Source organism: Pleurodeles waltl, chromosome 3_1 (genome assembly GCF_031143425.1).
Source record: "Pleurodeles waltl isolate 20211129_DDA chromosome 3_1, aPleWal1.hap1.20221129, whole genome shotgun sequence".
Classification (NCBI taxonomy): domain Eukaryota; kingdom Metazoa; phylum Chordata; class Amphibia; order Caudata; family Salamandridae; genus Pleurodeles; species Pleurodeles waltl.
Window position 1 is genome coordinate 1,597,997,798 of NC_090440.1, and position 16,726 is coordinate 1,598,014,523.

The following is a 16,726-nucleotide window of genomic DNA, read 5'->3' on the forward strand; positions in this document are numbered from 1 at the left end:
AGGGTCAGAACTCTATGAATGTGTGTGTGTGTGTATATATGTATATATACACACACACACATACATACTGATTGTGTTTAAGTATGCACAAAATATTATATATAGTTTTGTTACACATTTTCTAGAAGTGAAAAATAGATATTTATTGAACAAAATAAATAAATAAATAAAATGCTTTTAAGTAAATAGGCCTCTTCAAACATGTGTACTCTGACATGGATAAAGAAATGGATCTACGGGCAAAATTCAAGTATGAGTGACCAGTTTTTAATTGTAACGTGGGTGCAACATTTTTTCGAAAAATGCCACAACACTGCATGACCTGTAATGCTCACAATATTTACATTAACTGCTTACATAAAACCATAAACTCTAAAACAGCAAATTAAACTTTATGGACTGAAACAAACTATTCCTAGCACCCACATCAATGCCATTATTAACCAATGAAATCAAGTGCACAAAAATACTTTACATAGTCAACTAATGTAAAGTATACATTGGTGAAAAGTACAAACAATTGGGTAAAATGTCAAAAAATGGTTGCTCAATACAAACAGCTTTAGGATAGAGAAGTAAACAATTAAAAAAATAAATCTAAATATAAACACACACGCACATATGTATTTTCGAATGAGAACATTGGTGCAGCTAAAGCAGCAGGAAAGTAGGCTAATTCAAAACAGACAAGAAAAATCCTAGAAAACATCAGCTGGCAATGAAATAATACTAACTTTGTATGTGGGACCAATGTAAGTTGACCTCCCATTTCACTAAAGACATAATGAACCTAACCAGCAGAAGATTGAGCCCCTGCCTTCCAGGGCACTGTAGCTTAGGGTCGTAATTGCATTCCATCAGATTTGGGCATACAGGATGAAAAACAAATAAGACTAACCATAAAGAGGTATTTAAATAAAATATTATTACACTGTGCTGAAGATTCTATTAACTTTTGCACTTTCAATGGCTCCCTACTGTAGGCTCATAGTGTAGTGTATTATTTTCGCTCTACATTTCATTTTCACATTTTCACTTTATAAAACATAAATAATTTGGTTAATAAAAGTAACCTGTATGTTTCAGCCACATTAATATATATATTTATATATAAGAATCTGTTAACAGTATAAATATCTTTTAAATAAAATAAATCTGATATGTTACATAATACTGATAAAAATATTACAGTTTGTAATAATTTCAGTAACTATCTTAACTTGCATTTTAATAATACTGTGTGATGGATATTTCAACAGATTATAAAATTGTATAGTATATTTTCAACTGATGGCAACAATAAACTAAATCACTGTTGCCAATTTAAATACGAAGTACTGTCATTTCCATACTGAATATTTAACTAAAAATAAACTTGAAAATAGAATCAGTATTTTGGGGTGTTATCTTGAAGACAGCATTGGGAGGAGAGAAGCTGATAGGGTACCGGTGCTGCGATGCAATGCCAGCAGAGTAAAAATACCCACCACAGATTATTATTGATTTTGTTTTCAAAAACTATTCTACCTTAATACTGAAGTAAAACACAAAATCCAACAGAGTCTCTGCTTTAAAATCTTAATTTAGGTGAATGATCACTTCTCTCATAGGAAGCAGCAAATTTGCACCTCCTACAGGGACCTGAAAAGGAGTACAGTAATTCCAGGCAAGGTTCATTCCAAACAGACAATATAAATGAACACTCAGTCGTGTGAAGTGTATGCAATAATTAAAGTATTACATAATCATGCCTTTTCTCAGCTGTTAAATACAAAACAGCATCTTTTTCATTATCATATAAAAGCATTTACGCTGTATTTTTATTAATCATTTTTACACTGGCAGTCTCTAATGTGTATTCAATAGAAACAAGATAATTTTGTACACTATTTTATGTACAAGATAAAGTGTGCATTAGGTATACATAAATGACAATACTGTACATTATTTACATTTTACAGGACAGTAAAATTAATTATCTATATACACACTGAAAATGTATCAGACATTCTTTTTTCCTTAACCGCAAAATTGTTTTTTGAAAAGTAATTTTGTGACATTATAGTTTGTCTGTCTGTAAAATTTCAAGAATTTGAGTGCTGCGTCCAGCGTTAATAATCCTCTGATCATTTACAGAAAAAATATATTTTTATTTTGTACCACTGTGTCTCCTAGCACCTTGTGGTGGTGTTAGCTATCCATCATAGAAATATTTAAACTCTCACATCTAGACTTATATACAGATATATGTGCAAGTCTCTGACAAGTAGTAGATCATTTATGAAGACATTCAATGTTATCTGGAGATCTTTCTTCTCTTGGGTTTTGGAGGCTTCACCTGACTCTCTCTTTGTGGAATTTGGTGGACCTAAGAAAGAAATTAACAGGTGTTACTTAGCTGCCTCTAACATTAGTTCAGGCTTCTAAATTACAGAAAGTTGAAATTATTTGACTCTCAGACCTTTAAAAGTGTACTGTCACATAAAGCACACACATTACTTGTGCAGCTTTGTGAAATTAATTTCTATTCTCCCTGCTTCTTCTCCTAAAATCTGTGAAGCTTCAAAAATGGTTATTAGAGGCATTACATACTCAATATTCTTGTTCCAATACAGAATAAGACCAAACACAAAGTAAAGGGTAACATTTCCAGTAAAACCAATCACAATTTGCCATTGGTGAAAAAAAGGATAAAGTATAAAAGAAGATCATGGAAACATCACAAAGACAATTGATGTTTCTGGGCTTGTGGACAGAGGCAACAAGGGAAGTTACTTGGGGATTGCCTTCCCAGAGGGTCATTTTTCCAGAGAGGGGAATGGGTATACATGTGTCGGATTGCAGTGAATACGTCTTGCTACGTGTTGTTATGGAAGCGTGCATCTATTATTATACAGCTTGACAAACAAGTTACTTACCTTCGATAACGCCTAATCTGGTGGAGACATATTCTAGTTACAGATTCTTTATCTTAGAATTACCCCAAGGCACCAGTCTGGACCAGGAGATTTGTTTCGAGCAGTATCCCTGTGCGCCATTAAGTGGCGTCAGTCATCGGCACTGTGTGCGCTGGACATGATGTCACGAGTCCTATATTGGCTCCACCCCAGTGCACTGACATCAGTTTCTCCTTTAGACTTTCCACTCCAGATGTGCAGAGCCATGAAGAACACTGACCAGTGGTCTGTCAAAACCAGGGCCCTCACAGGGAAGTCCCTGTCCCTAGAAATCAGTACGCAGAGCAGAGAGTATTTGTGGGTCAGTACAGAATCTGCAAGAAGAAAATGTTTCTGTCCGATAAGGTGTTACCGAAGATAAGTAACTTGTTCATCTGAAAGAGACTTCTTGTTGTAGATTCCTTAACTTAAAATAGATATCCAAGAAATATCCTCGGAAGGGAGTCTGCGGACAAAGATCATACTTGGAAGTCCTGCAGGACCATATGGGCCTTCGGAACAGAATATCCAGACAGCAGTGTTTAGTAAACGTGTGCAAAGATGACCAGTTTGCTGTCTGCCAGATGTCCAGGACTGGAACTTTGCGTACTAACACAGTGGTTGCAGCTGTCGCTCTGGTAGCATGAGCACGCAAACCCTCTGGCTTTTTAGCCAATGCATAGCACTTTTAATGCAGAGAATGACCCATCTAGAGCTGGTTCTCTTCTGCACTGCCTAACTTTTCTTCACACCCACTTACCTAAAAAGGTTTTGAACATGCACCTGGAAATCCTTGGAACAATCAAGGTAGACATCTAATACTCTTTTTGGGTACAGGCGGAGGAGTCTGTCCACTTCCTTAGAGGGATGTGGAGGTGTGTGAAAAGTAGACAAGGTGAAGGACTGGCCTACGTTGAAGGACGTGACCACTTTCAGAAGAAAGCAAGCCCATGTGTGAAGCACCACTTAGATTAGATGGAAAGGTAGGGTGGCTTAGATGATAATGCCTGCAGTTCACTCACCCTGCGGTCAGATGTAACAGCCACAAGGAAGGGCGTTTTTAATGTTGGAAGCCTGAGAGAATAATTGTAAAGAGGCTCAAAGGAAGCACACATAAAGAATGTCAGAACCAAATTCAAATCCGATTGGAGTATGAGGACTGGTGTGGAGCAAACGTGTGGGTAAAACCCTTAGGAGCCTACCAACAATAGGAGACTTAATCAAAGAGGGTTGGTCAGGTAATCTCAGAAGTGCAGAGGTAACAGACAAATAACCCTTGAGGATGCCCAAAGCAGAGCCCTGCTGGGCCAAAGAAAGTATAAACAAGAGGACCTTGGAAAGAGGGCAGAGAGGGGGTCAACAGATTTGTCTGAACATCATGTCACAGATCTGTCCCAACAACAGGCGTATACTATTTTGGTGGAAGGATGCCTGGCTGCCAAAATAACGTTATAGACTTCAGGTAAGTGCTAAAAGTGCTCGGGGGCCACCATGAACCGAAGTAACATCTGTGGGCAGGCAGGACGGGGATGTGAAAGTAAGCGTCCTGCAAGTCCAATGCTACCATCCAGTCTCCTGGGTCCAGGGCAGATAGAACCTGAGCCAGTGTGAGTATTTTGAACTTCTCCTTTCTGAGGAAGAGATTGAGGGACTAGGACGCAGAGCCTTGTTCTTTTTGGGTACCAGAAAGTGGCAGGAATAACAACCACAACCTACTTCTGGCACAGGGACCCTCTCTATGGCTCCCTTGGTCAGGAGAGACGTAACCTCCTTGCAGAGAAGTGCCAAATGATCCTGTCATCCGATCGTAGGATGGTGGCATGGATGGAGGGGTCGGCTTAAAGGGGAGGGAGTAGCGTCTTCGGACTATTTGCAAAACCCACCTGTCTGACGTGATGGACTGCCAGCGGAGCAGCTGATAGTGAATACTGCCTCTTACTAGTGGGTAAGCATCGGACTAGGAAGCTTTGGATGCAGTAGCAGGCAGGGGTGGTGTGTGGGGCTTTAGGGGAGGGTTGGCACAGTGGGCTGACCAGGCCGCTGGCTCCCTGATCCACAGGGATGGTAGATCTCAGGTAATCAGCCACACAAAGGCTGGGTAGCATGTGCAGCATCTTGGCTGGTTGGGAATGGTCATGATGGGACGAAAAGCAGACTGAAGGGAGTGAGGAGCAGCTGCAATGCCCAAGGACCTGGCTGTAACTCGAGAGTCCTTGAAGCGCACAAGCTCAAAGTCTGCTGTCTCTTGGAAGAAATGAGTGCCATCAAAGGGCATGTCCAAAAGGGTAGATTGGACATCCCTTGAAAAGCCAGACATCCCCAATCAGGCGTGATGTCTCAAGGCCACCGTCGATGCTACTGCTCTGCCCAGTGAGTTGGTCGTGTCCAGCCCCCACACCTGTTTGTGAACTTCACTGCTTTTCTCCCATCAGCAACATCTTGGGAGAGAATGGCCTGGGCTTCCCCCAGAACTTGTGGCAGCACTTGTGAAACAATGTTACATAGAGTATGGGTAAAGCGGCCCAAAAGGCATGCAGTGTTGAAAGACAGCAGTGCAAGGCGCGAGGAAGAGAATATTTTCTTCCAAATTTGGTCCAGCCTTTTGGATTCCCTATCCGGGGGTACGGAAGGGAATGTGTACTGGGATGTAGAGGCTTGGGTAACCGCACTGGTGCTGCACTGGGAAAGCTGGGTCATCTGGAGCCCCTGTGCTGGGTTTGGACAAGGTATCCAGCAGGACATCTGTAAGCGCTTTAGTGAAGGTCAAAAGAGGTTCAGAGGATGAAGCCCCAGGCGGAAGCATCTCTGTCAGGAGGTCAGTGCTGACTGCCACCGAAGGTAGCTCGAGGCCCTTTGGTTGCTCTCCACAACACCACTGATTAGGACGCTCCTTCCACTGTAGCCATGGTAGGGGGAGAAAGCATGTCGGTGTCAGGGGAAATATCTAGACCACTGGCCTCACTCAGATCCATCTGCCAGTTCATAGAATCTTGTATCTGTGATTCTAGAAGGTCCTGCAACGCTTCCATCCCTCACCGTACCCCAAACCATAGAAATAAAGGTCAGGATCCAACATAGGGAGCATAGTCCCACCTGAGTTCGGTGTTGGCGTTGCACAGTGGCGATCCGGCTTCGCGTCGGAGTCGGCAATACGGATGAGGTTGATGCCACTCAGGGAGCTTAACGTCATCAGGAAAAGTTGAGATGGTACGACTGACGTCTGTTCGTATCAAAGAAAGGATCTCTGGGTGCCCCCTGGAGCCAAGGCCGAAGCGGCCGGCGCAGAACCCAAGGGGGACCTTGCCAACCCGGTGGGGCCCAAGGGCGCTTCAGCGGAGTTGTCAAAAGGTGGCATGCATGGCATCACCGAACTCTCTAAGTTGAGCAAGGGTCGTCCCAGCTCCAGAAACTCTGACCCAGAAGCAGGCTGAGGACAGAGGCCTTAAACAACAATGCTACCTTTCCCTGGTCTGTATGGCCGACGGACGGGGTGAAGTTGAAGAACATTTGTTCTTCTTCGACTTCTTCTTGTGCCTCTTAGCTGACCGTTCCGAGGACTCATGGATAAGAATGGGGGCTCCGCAACCATTCTCTGGACTTTCCTCTCGACCGAGAATGGGAGCGAAGCGGAGTTGAGAGCCAGGCTGCAAGTGGCTTTAGGGACCACTTCCTCAAAGCTTTTGGATTCATGGCCCGACAAGGTGCAAGGCTGTCACGGACATCACCTGGTGACAGGATCCGCAGGGCTTGAACCTGGTCTTATCTGACGACATCCTTGTTGCACCAGGAGCGTAGACACTCAAAAATCTTTGAAAAAAAGTCGAAAAAGACCAGTCAAAAAGCATGTGATGGGTTGCTCTTCTTTGGATCAGCGCTGGCTGGCACGGAAAGGAAAGACATGATGTCAGCGCAACAGGGTGGTGCCTATAACCACAACGTTGTGTCTGGTTCGCACAATGCTGATGACAGAAGCGGAGCCAACCAATGCCACCTGACAGCGCACAGGGGTACTGCTTGAGAAAAATCTCTGGATTCAGATCGATGCCTGGGAAAAATCCTAAAGTAAGGAATCTGCAACTAGAAGTCTCTATCGGATGATATACTTTTTAACAAGGATTAAAATGCCAATAAAACATTTTATTAAAAAAAAATAAAAATAAAAAAAAAACATAGCTAGCAGTTAAAACCTTACAGATGAAAATTGGGTTGTTATCAATTTTACCCTCCTAGGGAACCTTAATGTCCACCGTAAAGAGATAACCAACCTCATGGTTTCTATTATCTTAAATTACCTAATTAATTTACAACTGATCCAAAGAGTAGAAAGTCAAACTCATGATAAGGGTCATCTTTTGGACCCTGTGTTTAGCACTGACCCTAACTTATAAGTCTGGAAACCATGCCTGATAACTTGGACAGACCATGCCCTAATCCTTTCACTTTGTAAGGTGTTCCTCCTACAAGGATAGCAACCTGACCGCCACTAACCTGGGCTCTAAATAGTCAAAGTGGAATAAAGAAACAATATTTGAATTTCTTATCTCTGACAAAAACGAATATTGGGAACAATCCTGATGCAAATAATGTTAGTAGATGAATGGATTAAGAAGTCATTAGATGAAATGATACTAATCACCACAAACAAGCATTTGCATTGCAATATGTCTTGCATTTGTTTGAGTTAGCTATTGATGCTGTAAATTCATAACTGGACTTTTCTTGCCCCATAACTTGGTCAACCCTGCCATTATAACTGCTGTTATGGTACTGACCCAGCAGTAAAAGGATGGCTGCTGCTGGAACAGCATTGAGACAGCTGTAGTGCACTTGCTACTGTTGTAATGGCACTACCCCTGCGGTAACGGAATACTTTCTGCGAGCCTCAACTGTTTAAAAAAAAATAATAATAAAAAAAAAAAACACCTCACAGCTCTGCTCTGGTCCCTGCTACAGTATGCGTGGTGAAAGTGGAATCAAGTAATTTATCACACTGATTATTAGTTTTTAAAAGGTTTCAACTGAAACCAGTGCATTATGTAGTACCAGGCATGCAGTGCCACAGGAGGGAGCGTGTTCATAGTTCATGTGATAGCTGCTCAGTGTACATAACTGTATGCGCATTGCACTTTAGGTTCCTTTTACGACCAGCATTTTAATCATCTTCAGTGTTAAAAGTGGCACTTCTTTAGCGGGAACCATAGTTTTTAGATATTTTTATTTCATTGTCCCTTTAGTATCAACTTTAAAGAACTAATATAGCTCCTCAGTTTCTCCTTATACGGGAAAGTGAATATATATTTTTTTTAGATAACAAAGACTCTCTTTTATTTGCATGCTTGTCTGTCAAATTCAAAACTAGACAAAAAAAGCCATGTCACCGATGGTCATAGGGACACAGCGAGACAAGGGTTAGTTGACAGAGCTTGTTCCAGAGACGTTCAATTTGCTGAACAACATTTTCCCGGATAGATATGTTCCTAGAAAAGAAAACGACACCCTCATGCGTCTCATGACACGAACAGATGTACACTGGGTAAGTGACATTTTCCGTTCAGTGGCATGTGTAGCTGCAGATACACATGCTGTGCATAGACTAACAAGCAGTAATCGCCGCAAAAAGCGGTGGTTTAGCCTGTAGGAGTTGAAGTTGTCTGAAATAATGTTCTTAATACAGCCTGTCCTACTGTGGCTTGTTGCGTTGCTAACACATCTACACAGTAATGGTTAGTAAATGTGTGAGGCGTAGACCAGGTGGCTGCCTTACAAATTTCTGTCATAGGTATATTCCCAAGAAAAGCCATTGTGGCGCCTTTTTTCCTAGTGGAATGTGCTCTTGGTTTAATAGGTAACTCTCTTTTTGCTTTAATATAGCAAGTTTGAATACATATAACTATCCATCTGGCGATGCCTTGTTTGGCTATAGGATTACCTGCATGAGGTTTTTAGAAGGCTACAAACAATTGTTTTGTTTTACGAAATTGTTTTGTTCTGTCAGTGTAATACATTAGTGCTCTTTTTATGTCTAATGTATGTAAGGCTCTTCCGGCTACTGAGTCTGGTTGCGGAAAGAAGACTGGGAGTTCCACAGTTTGGTTTAGGTGGAATGGTGATATGACCTTTGGTAAGAATTTTGGATTTGTACGGACAACCACTTTATGTTTATGTATTTGTATAAAGGGTTCTTGAATAGTAAATGCTTGTATCTCACTTACTCTTCTAAGTGATGTGATAGCCATTAGAAAGGCTACTTTCCAAGTCAGATATTGCATTTCACAAGAATGCACGGGTTCGAATGGTGGGCCCATGAGTCGTGTTAATACAATATTAAGGTTCCACAAAGGTACTGGTGGTGTCCTTGGGGGTATGATTCTTTTTAGTCCCTCCATAAATGCTTTAATGACTGGGATTCTAAAAAGTGATGTTGTATGTGCAATCTGCAGATAGGTCGATATTGCAGTGAGATGGATTTTAATGGAAGAGAATGCTAGATTAGACTTCTGTAAGTGTAATAAGTAGCTTACAATGTCCTTTGTGGAGGCATGTAGTGTTTGGATCTGATTAGTGTGGCAGTAGCAAACAAATCCTTTCCATTTGTTTGCGTAACAATGTCTTGTTGTAGGTCTTCTTGATTGTTTAATAACCTCCATACACTCTTGTGTAAGATTTAAATGTCCGAATTCTAAGACTTCAGGAGCCGTATTGCTAGATTGAGCGATGCTGGATTCGGGTGCCTTATCTGTCGTTTGTGTTGTGTTAACAGATCTGGAATGTTTGGTAATTTGATGTGGGGTACTACTGATAAGTCTAACAGTATTGTGTACCACAGTTGGCGAGCCCAGGTTGGTGCTATGAGTATTAGTTTGAGTTTGTTTTGACTTAGTTTGTTGACCAGATAAGGAATGAGTGGGAGAGGGGGAAAAGCGTAAGCAAATATCCCTGACCAACTGATCCATAGTGCATTGCCCTTGGATTGAGGGTGTGGGTACCTGGACGCGAAGTTTTGGCATTTTGCGTTTTCTTTTGTTGCAAATAGGTCTATGTTTGGTGTTCCCCAGCGGAGGAAGTGAGCCTGTAGGATCTGGGGATGCATTTCCTATTCGTGAGTTTGCTGGTGATTTCGACTGAGATTGTCGGCTAACTGATTCTGAATGCCTGGTATGTATTGTGCTATCAGGCGAATGTGATTGCGAATTGCCCAATGCCAAATCTTTTGTGCTAAGAGACATAGGGAGTCATTCTAACCCTGGCGGTCCAAGACCGCCAGGGCTAAAATGACGGGGGCACCGCCAACAGGCTGGCGGTGCCCCGCTGGGCATTCTGACCGCGGCGGTTCGGCCGCGGTCAGAAGTGGAAAACCGGCGGTCTCCCGCCGGTTTTCAGCTGCCCAAATGAATCCTCCATGGCGGCGCAGCATTCTGACACCCCATACCGCCATCCTGTTCCTGCCGGTTCTCCCGCCAGGAACAGGATGGCGGTATGGGGTGTCGCGGGGCCCCTCGGGGCCCCTGCAGTGCCCATGCCAATGGCATGGGCACTGCAGGGGCCCCCGTAAGAGGGCCCCAATAAGAATTTCAGTGTCTGCTTTGCAGACACTGAAATTCGCGACGGGTGCAACTGCACCCGTCGCACCTTCCCACTCTGCCGGCTCAATTCTGAGCCGGCGTCCTCGTGGGAAGGGTGTTTTGCACTGGGCTGGCGGGCGGCCTTTTGGCGGTCGCCCGCCAGCCCAGTGCAAAACCCAAAATACCCTCAGCGGTCTTTCGACCGCGGAGCGGTATTTTGGAGGGGGGAACTCAGGCGGGCGGCCTCCACCGCCCGCCAGGGTGAGAATCACCCCCATAGTTGTGACGAGTGTCCCCCCCCCTTGTTTGTTGAGATAATACATTGTTGTCATGTTGTCAGTTTTGACAAGGATGTGTTATGCGTTTGTGGGCTACTAGTAGTTGAAATGCTTTTAATGCTAGAAACACCGCTAGCAGTTCCAAATGATTTATGTGAAGTTGTTTTTGCTGATTGTCACATTGACCCTGTATGCTGTGCTTGTTGAGGTGTGCTCCCCACCCTATCATGGAAGCATCTGTTGTGATAACAGCTTGAGGCACTGGGTCTTGGAATGGCCGCCCTTTGTTTAAATTTATAGGATTCCACCATTGAAGCGAGAAGTGTGTTTGGCGGTCTATCAACACTAGATCTTGAAGTTGACCCTGTGCTTGTGTCCATTGTTTTGCTAGGCACTGTTGTAAGGGCCTCATGTGTAATCTTGCATCTGGGACAATGGCTATGCATGAAGACATCACACCTAGAAGTTTCATTACAAACCTTACTGGGTAGTGTTGGTTTGACTGTATGCTTGATGTTACATTTTGGAATGCTTGGACCCTTTGTGGTCTTGGAGTGGCAATTGCTCTTTGTGTGTTGAGTGTTGCTCCCAAGTATTGTTGTATTTGGGATGGTTGCAGATTTGATTTCTGGTAATTTATAGAGAACCCTAGTTTGTGTAGAGTTTCTATGACGTATTGCGTGTGAAGAGGACACTGTTGTTGAGTGTTGGTTTTTATTAGCCAGTCGTCTAAATATGGGAATACGTGCATGTGCTTTCTCCTTATGTGAGCGGCTACTACTGCTAGGCATTTTGTGAATACCCTTGGGGCCGTTGTTATACCGAACGGTAGCACTTTAAATTTATAGTGTACGCCGTGCATTACAAACCTTAAGTATTTTCTGTGAGAAGGATGGATGGGTATGTGGAAATAAGCATCCTTGAGATCCAATGTTGACATGTATTCTTCCTTTTTTAGTAAGGGAACCACGTCTTGAAGTGTTACCATGTGGAAGTAGTCTGATTTGATGAAGAGATTCAGGGGGTCATTCTGACCCTGGCGGCCGGTGACCGCCAGGGTCACCGACCACGGGAGCACCGCCAACAGGCTGGCGGTGCTCCCAAGGGCATTCTGACCGCGGCGGTTCAGCCGCGGTCAGAAAGGGTAAACCGGCGGTCTCCCGCCGGTTTACCGCTGCCCCATTGAATCCTCCATGGCGGCGTGGGGATTCAGACACCCCCTACTGCCATCCTGTTCATGGCGGGAAACCCGCCATGAACAGGATGGCGGTAGGGGGTGCCGCGGGGCCCCTGGGGGCCCCTGCAGTGCCCATGCCAATGGCATGGGCACTGCAGGGGCCCCCATAAGAGGGCCCCACAAAGTATTTCAGTGTCTGCTTTGCAGACACTGAAATACGCGACGGGTGCAGCTGCACCCGTCGCACCCCTGCAACTACGCCGGCTCAATTCTGAGCCGGTGTCCTCGTTGCAGGGGCATTTCCGCTGGGCCGGCGGGCGCTCTTGTGGAGAGCGCCCGCCGGCCCAGCGGAAATGTTTGAATGGCCGCCGCAGTCTTTTGACCGCGGTGCGGTCATTTGTCGGCGGGACCTTGGCCGTCCGCCAAGGTCTGAATCAGGCCCTCAGTGTTCTGAGATCTAAGATAGGTCTTAACGTTTTGTCTTTTTTTGGAATTAGGAAATATAGTGAGTAGACGCCTGTTCCTTTCTGATGATTGGGTACTAGTTCTATTGCTTGTTTTTGTAATAGTGCTTGTACTTCTATTTGTAATAGGTCTAAGTGTTGTTTGGACAGATTGTGTGTTCTTGGTGGCACATCTGGCGGGAATTTTTTGAATTCTATGCAATAACCATGTTGGATAATTGATAGGACCCATGCGTCTGTGGTAATATGTGTCCAGTTTTGATAGTATGCGGTTAGCCTCCCCCCCATGGTGATAAGTGTTGGGGTTTTGTGACATTGAAGTCACTGTTTGGTCTGGCTTGGTTTGGTTGCCTGGAACTTTCCCCTTCCTCTTGGGAACTGTCCTCTATAGGAACCACGAAACCCTCCCCTTTGATATTGTGCCTGAAAGGTGGGTCTGGTTTGAGAGGTGGAAGGCTCTGATGTTTGCTGTCGAAAACTCCTCTGAATTGTGGTTTCCTCAAGGTGCCTCTGACTTGTGGGGAATAGAGCGCGCCCATGGCTTTGGTCGTGTCCATGTCTTTTTTCAACTTCTCAATTGCTGTGTCAATGTCCGGCCCAAACAACTGTTCCTGATTAAATGGCATGTTCAACACCGCTTGTTGGATCTCTGGCTTGAATCCAGAACTTCTTAACCACGCATGCCTGCGAATGGTTACCGCCGTGTTGACCGTTCATGCTGCCCGTCTGCTGAGTCTAGTGCGGATCTTATCTGGTTGTTAGATATGGCCTGTCCTTCTTCCACAACCTGTTGAGCACGTTTCTGATGTTCTTTGGGCAAGAGCTGTATGATGTGTTGCATCTCGTCCCAGTGTGCCCAAGTAGGGCTGGCGAATTAGCAATCCGCCATTGATTGGCTGCTTGTGCTGCCACTCGTTTGCCCGCAGCGTCAAACTTTCTGCTCTCTTTGTTAGGCGGTGGAGCATCTCCTGACGATTGAGAGTTTGCTCTCTTTCTTGCTGCTCCTACAACCACTGAGTCAGGTGCAAGTTATTGTGTTATGAACACAGGATCCGTTTGGGGAGGGTTTGTACTTCTTCTCAACCCTAGGCGTCATAGCCCTTCCTTTAACTGGCTCCTGGAAGACTTGTTTTGCCTGTTTGAGCATACCCCTGAGCATTGGCAGACTCTGATAGGAAGCGTGGGTGGATGCTAAGGTGTTAAACAGGAAATCATCCTCTATTGGCTCTGAGTGCATTGCTACGTTGCGGAACGTAGCTACCCTGGATAGTACCTGCGTATATGCAATACTGTCTTCCTGAGGTGACGGCTTTGTTGGATAACAATCTTGACTGTTATCCGATACTGGTGCATCATATAAGTCCCATGAATCAGCATCATCCTGTGTCATCCCTGTATGTGTGGGCGACTGCATTGAAGGTGTTCCCACTGGTGACAGTTGTGGTGAGTGCGGTGGGGACGGTTGTGGTTAAGGATTTCTCTCTAACCACCTTTGCCTTAGGCTGCATTTCTGTCTCCTGAAATGCAAGTTTCCTTTTAGATTTGATTGGAGGTAAAGTTTGTATTTTTCCAGTCTCTTTCTGGATATGTAACCTCCTTTGTGTATGGTCCGGTTCTTCCATACTTAATTCCTGCTCAAATCTATGGGGTCATTACAACATTGGCGGTATAAGGCGCTTACCGCCGTGCAGTAGACCACCAACACAACGCCGCGGCCGCGGAATTCCGCCACAGCTATTATGACCCACATCTCGGAATCCGCCGAAATTCAGACACCCACACAACTCCGCCACACCAAAGGTCAGCGATAAACATGCGGAAACAAATCCTCCACCTCCACGCCAACAGAAACACGCCCATGCTATTACGACCCACGAATTCACGCAGCGGTCTTTCAACCGCGGTATTCCTTTGGCGGTACACACCGCCGCGCTCAAAATACACACACACCTCCAAAACACCGCCACATTGGACACTTCCAAATACACACACCTGATACACATACAAACAACACTCCCACACACCCAACATAATATAAAACACACACCCACAAACCCCTACGACCAGAATTTCTGAGAGAAGGCCAGAGAGAGACAGCACAGAATAGAGAAACCCATCACACAGAGGCACACTACACCATCACCCACACAACATCCACGCACAAAACACCACATACCACTACACTCACCACACTCATCAACACATACACCACCTCACACATCACACACACACCACCCCATGGCACGCCAAACACACCCCCGCTTCTCCGAGGAGGAGCTCAGGGTCATGGTGGAGGAAATCATCCGGGTAGAGCCACAGCTATTTGGCTCACAGGTACAGCACACATCCATAGCCAGGAAGATGGAGCTATGGCAAAGAATAGTCGACAGGGTCAACGCAGTGGGACAGCACCCAAGAAATAGGGAGGACATCAGGAAGAGGTGGAACGACCTACGGGGGAAGGTGCGTTCCACGGTATCCAGGCACATCGCGGTACAGCAGACTGGCGGCGGACCCCCACCTCCTCCCCCACAACTAACAACATGGGAGGAGCAAGTCTTGTCCATCTTGCATCCTGAGGGCCTCGCAGGAGTCGTTGGAGGAACGGACACTGGTAAGTCAAATCTGAACTATCATATCCCCCACCTTACCTGCATGCTATCACACCCCCCCACCCTCACACCCTCACCTATCACCCCAAATCCTCACTAACCTACCCATGACACCAACCACCCATCCCAACCCCAAGACCTGCATGACATAACTAAGCATGGATACCCATCACTAAAGCATGCCCACTGCACAGACCCACAACACCCCCCAAACAACAGCACACAAGCCCCCACACAGGAATGCCTGCACTGGTGTACACGCACACCCAACCATTGCACACCATGAAACACACACATGCAATAATCATGTACTCATACCCCCGCAGGAACCCAAAGGAACGTCACCACACCAGAGGGTCCAGACAACACCACTCCTCCCCCAGAAGAGGCCCACAGTGACGACAGCAGCTCTGCCCCACTGGATCTTGATGACCAGCCCGGACCATCGTGGGCCTCAGGACAGTCGGTTCCCCTTGACCAGCCACAGCCCAACACCGAACTTCCACCCTCTGGGAACACCAGCACAGCACCCACCCAGCGGGCCCATACCTCCCTACCCAGGACAGGTCAATCAGCGGTGTGTCCACCACTACAGGGCACCCAGGCTAACCCAACACCCCAACAACAACAGGGACCTGGGGGCAGTGGTAGTGGGCACACGTTCCAGGGGACGGAGGCACAGGTACGCAGGGGAACTGGGAGGGCGGTTCTGCGACAGGGGGAGGACAGGCCAAGGGAACCAACTCTCCACGAGGCCCTCTCCTCCATCATGGGAGCATACCACCACTCCCAGGAGACGATGGCAACGGTACTGGGCAAGTTGCAGGAGACCTTGCGTCTGCAGAAGGAGCAGTATTTGGGGTTCAGGGAGGAGCTCAGGGCCATCGGCTCCGCCCTGGGCACCATTGTAGGGGTGCTGATGGATATTCAAAAGACCTTGAGGGACACCGTGGCACTCCAAGGGGCCCCTGACACTAGCCAGGACGATGAAATGCCCACCACCTCCGCCGGCGCTAGTGGACAGGACGCCCCGCCACAGGACCACCACACCAGCACCCCACCCCCTGCAGACGGACAACCACCACGCAAGCGGGCCCTGAGATCCAGGAACAGGACAGAGCAAGATGGCAAGACCCCCGCCAGGAAATAAGACAACCCTGATTGTCCCCCCACTGTACCACTTTGTTACCCTGTCCAAATCGGAACTGCCCCAGCTCCACTTCCAATGGCCAGATGTGCAATGTACCTGTGAGACTAATAGACTGGACTCTGCCATGGACATTCTTCCACCATAACCCATCCCCATTTCACAACCCCCCTTCATTGTTATGCACTTAAATAAACACCCTTGAAACACTAATAAAACTTGAGTCAGTCAATGATTTTGAAGTTTGTATTGTCAATTACAGTGTCAAAAATGGTTACCCATTGGAAGGCCAACATACCAATGTCACACATTACAAGCCTTTCAAGGGTGCAAGCTGTTGACACGTAGGTTACCACATTAGTGAAACTGAAATGGAAGGGGACAACTCAGTTAACAAATAGTGAGTGAAATGTAGGTACAGGATAGAGGTAGACGTGTGAAAGTTAATATTATGTTAAACCTGAAAATGTACTCACCTGTCTCTCACTGGAAATATTGCTGTATGACTGACTCCCTGTTGTCGTTTTCTTCTTCATCAGCTTCATCCTCA

General features: G+C 45.8%; 1 protein-coding gene across 4 annotated transcripts in view; it reads right to left on the bottom strand.

Annotated features, from left to right (window-relative positions):
- Window positions 1-245: 245 nt before the first annotated feature.
- Window positions 246-16,726, bottom strand: part of MBD5 (methyl-CpG binding domain protein 5) — a 368,139-nt gene continuing 351,658 nt past the window's right edge. For all 4 annotated transcript variants that reach the window (XM_069225228.1, XM_069225227.1, XM_069225226.1 and 1 more), the window contains one exon: window positions 246-2,368. In XM_069225228.1, coding sequence (XP_069081329.1) covers window positions 2,297-2,368 — 72 coding nt within the window. In that variant the 3' untranslated portion in view covers window positions 246-2,296. The remainder of the gene's footprint in view (window positions 2,369-16,726) is intronic.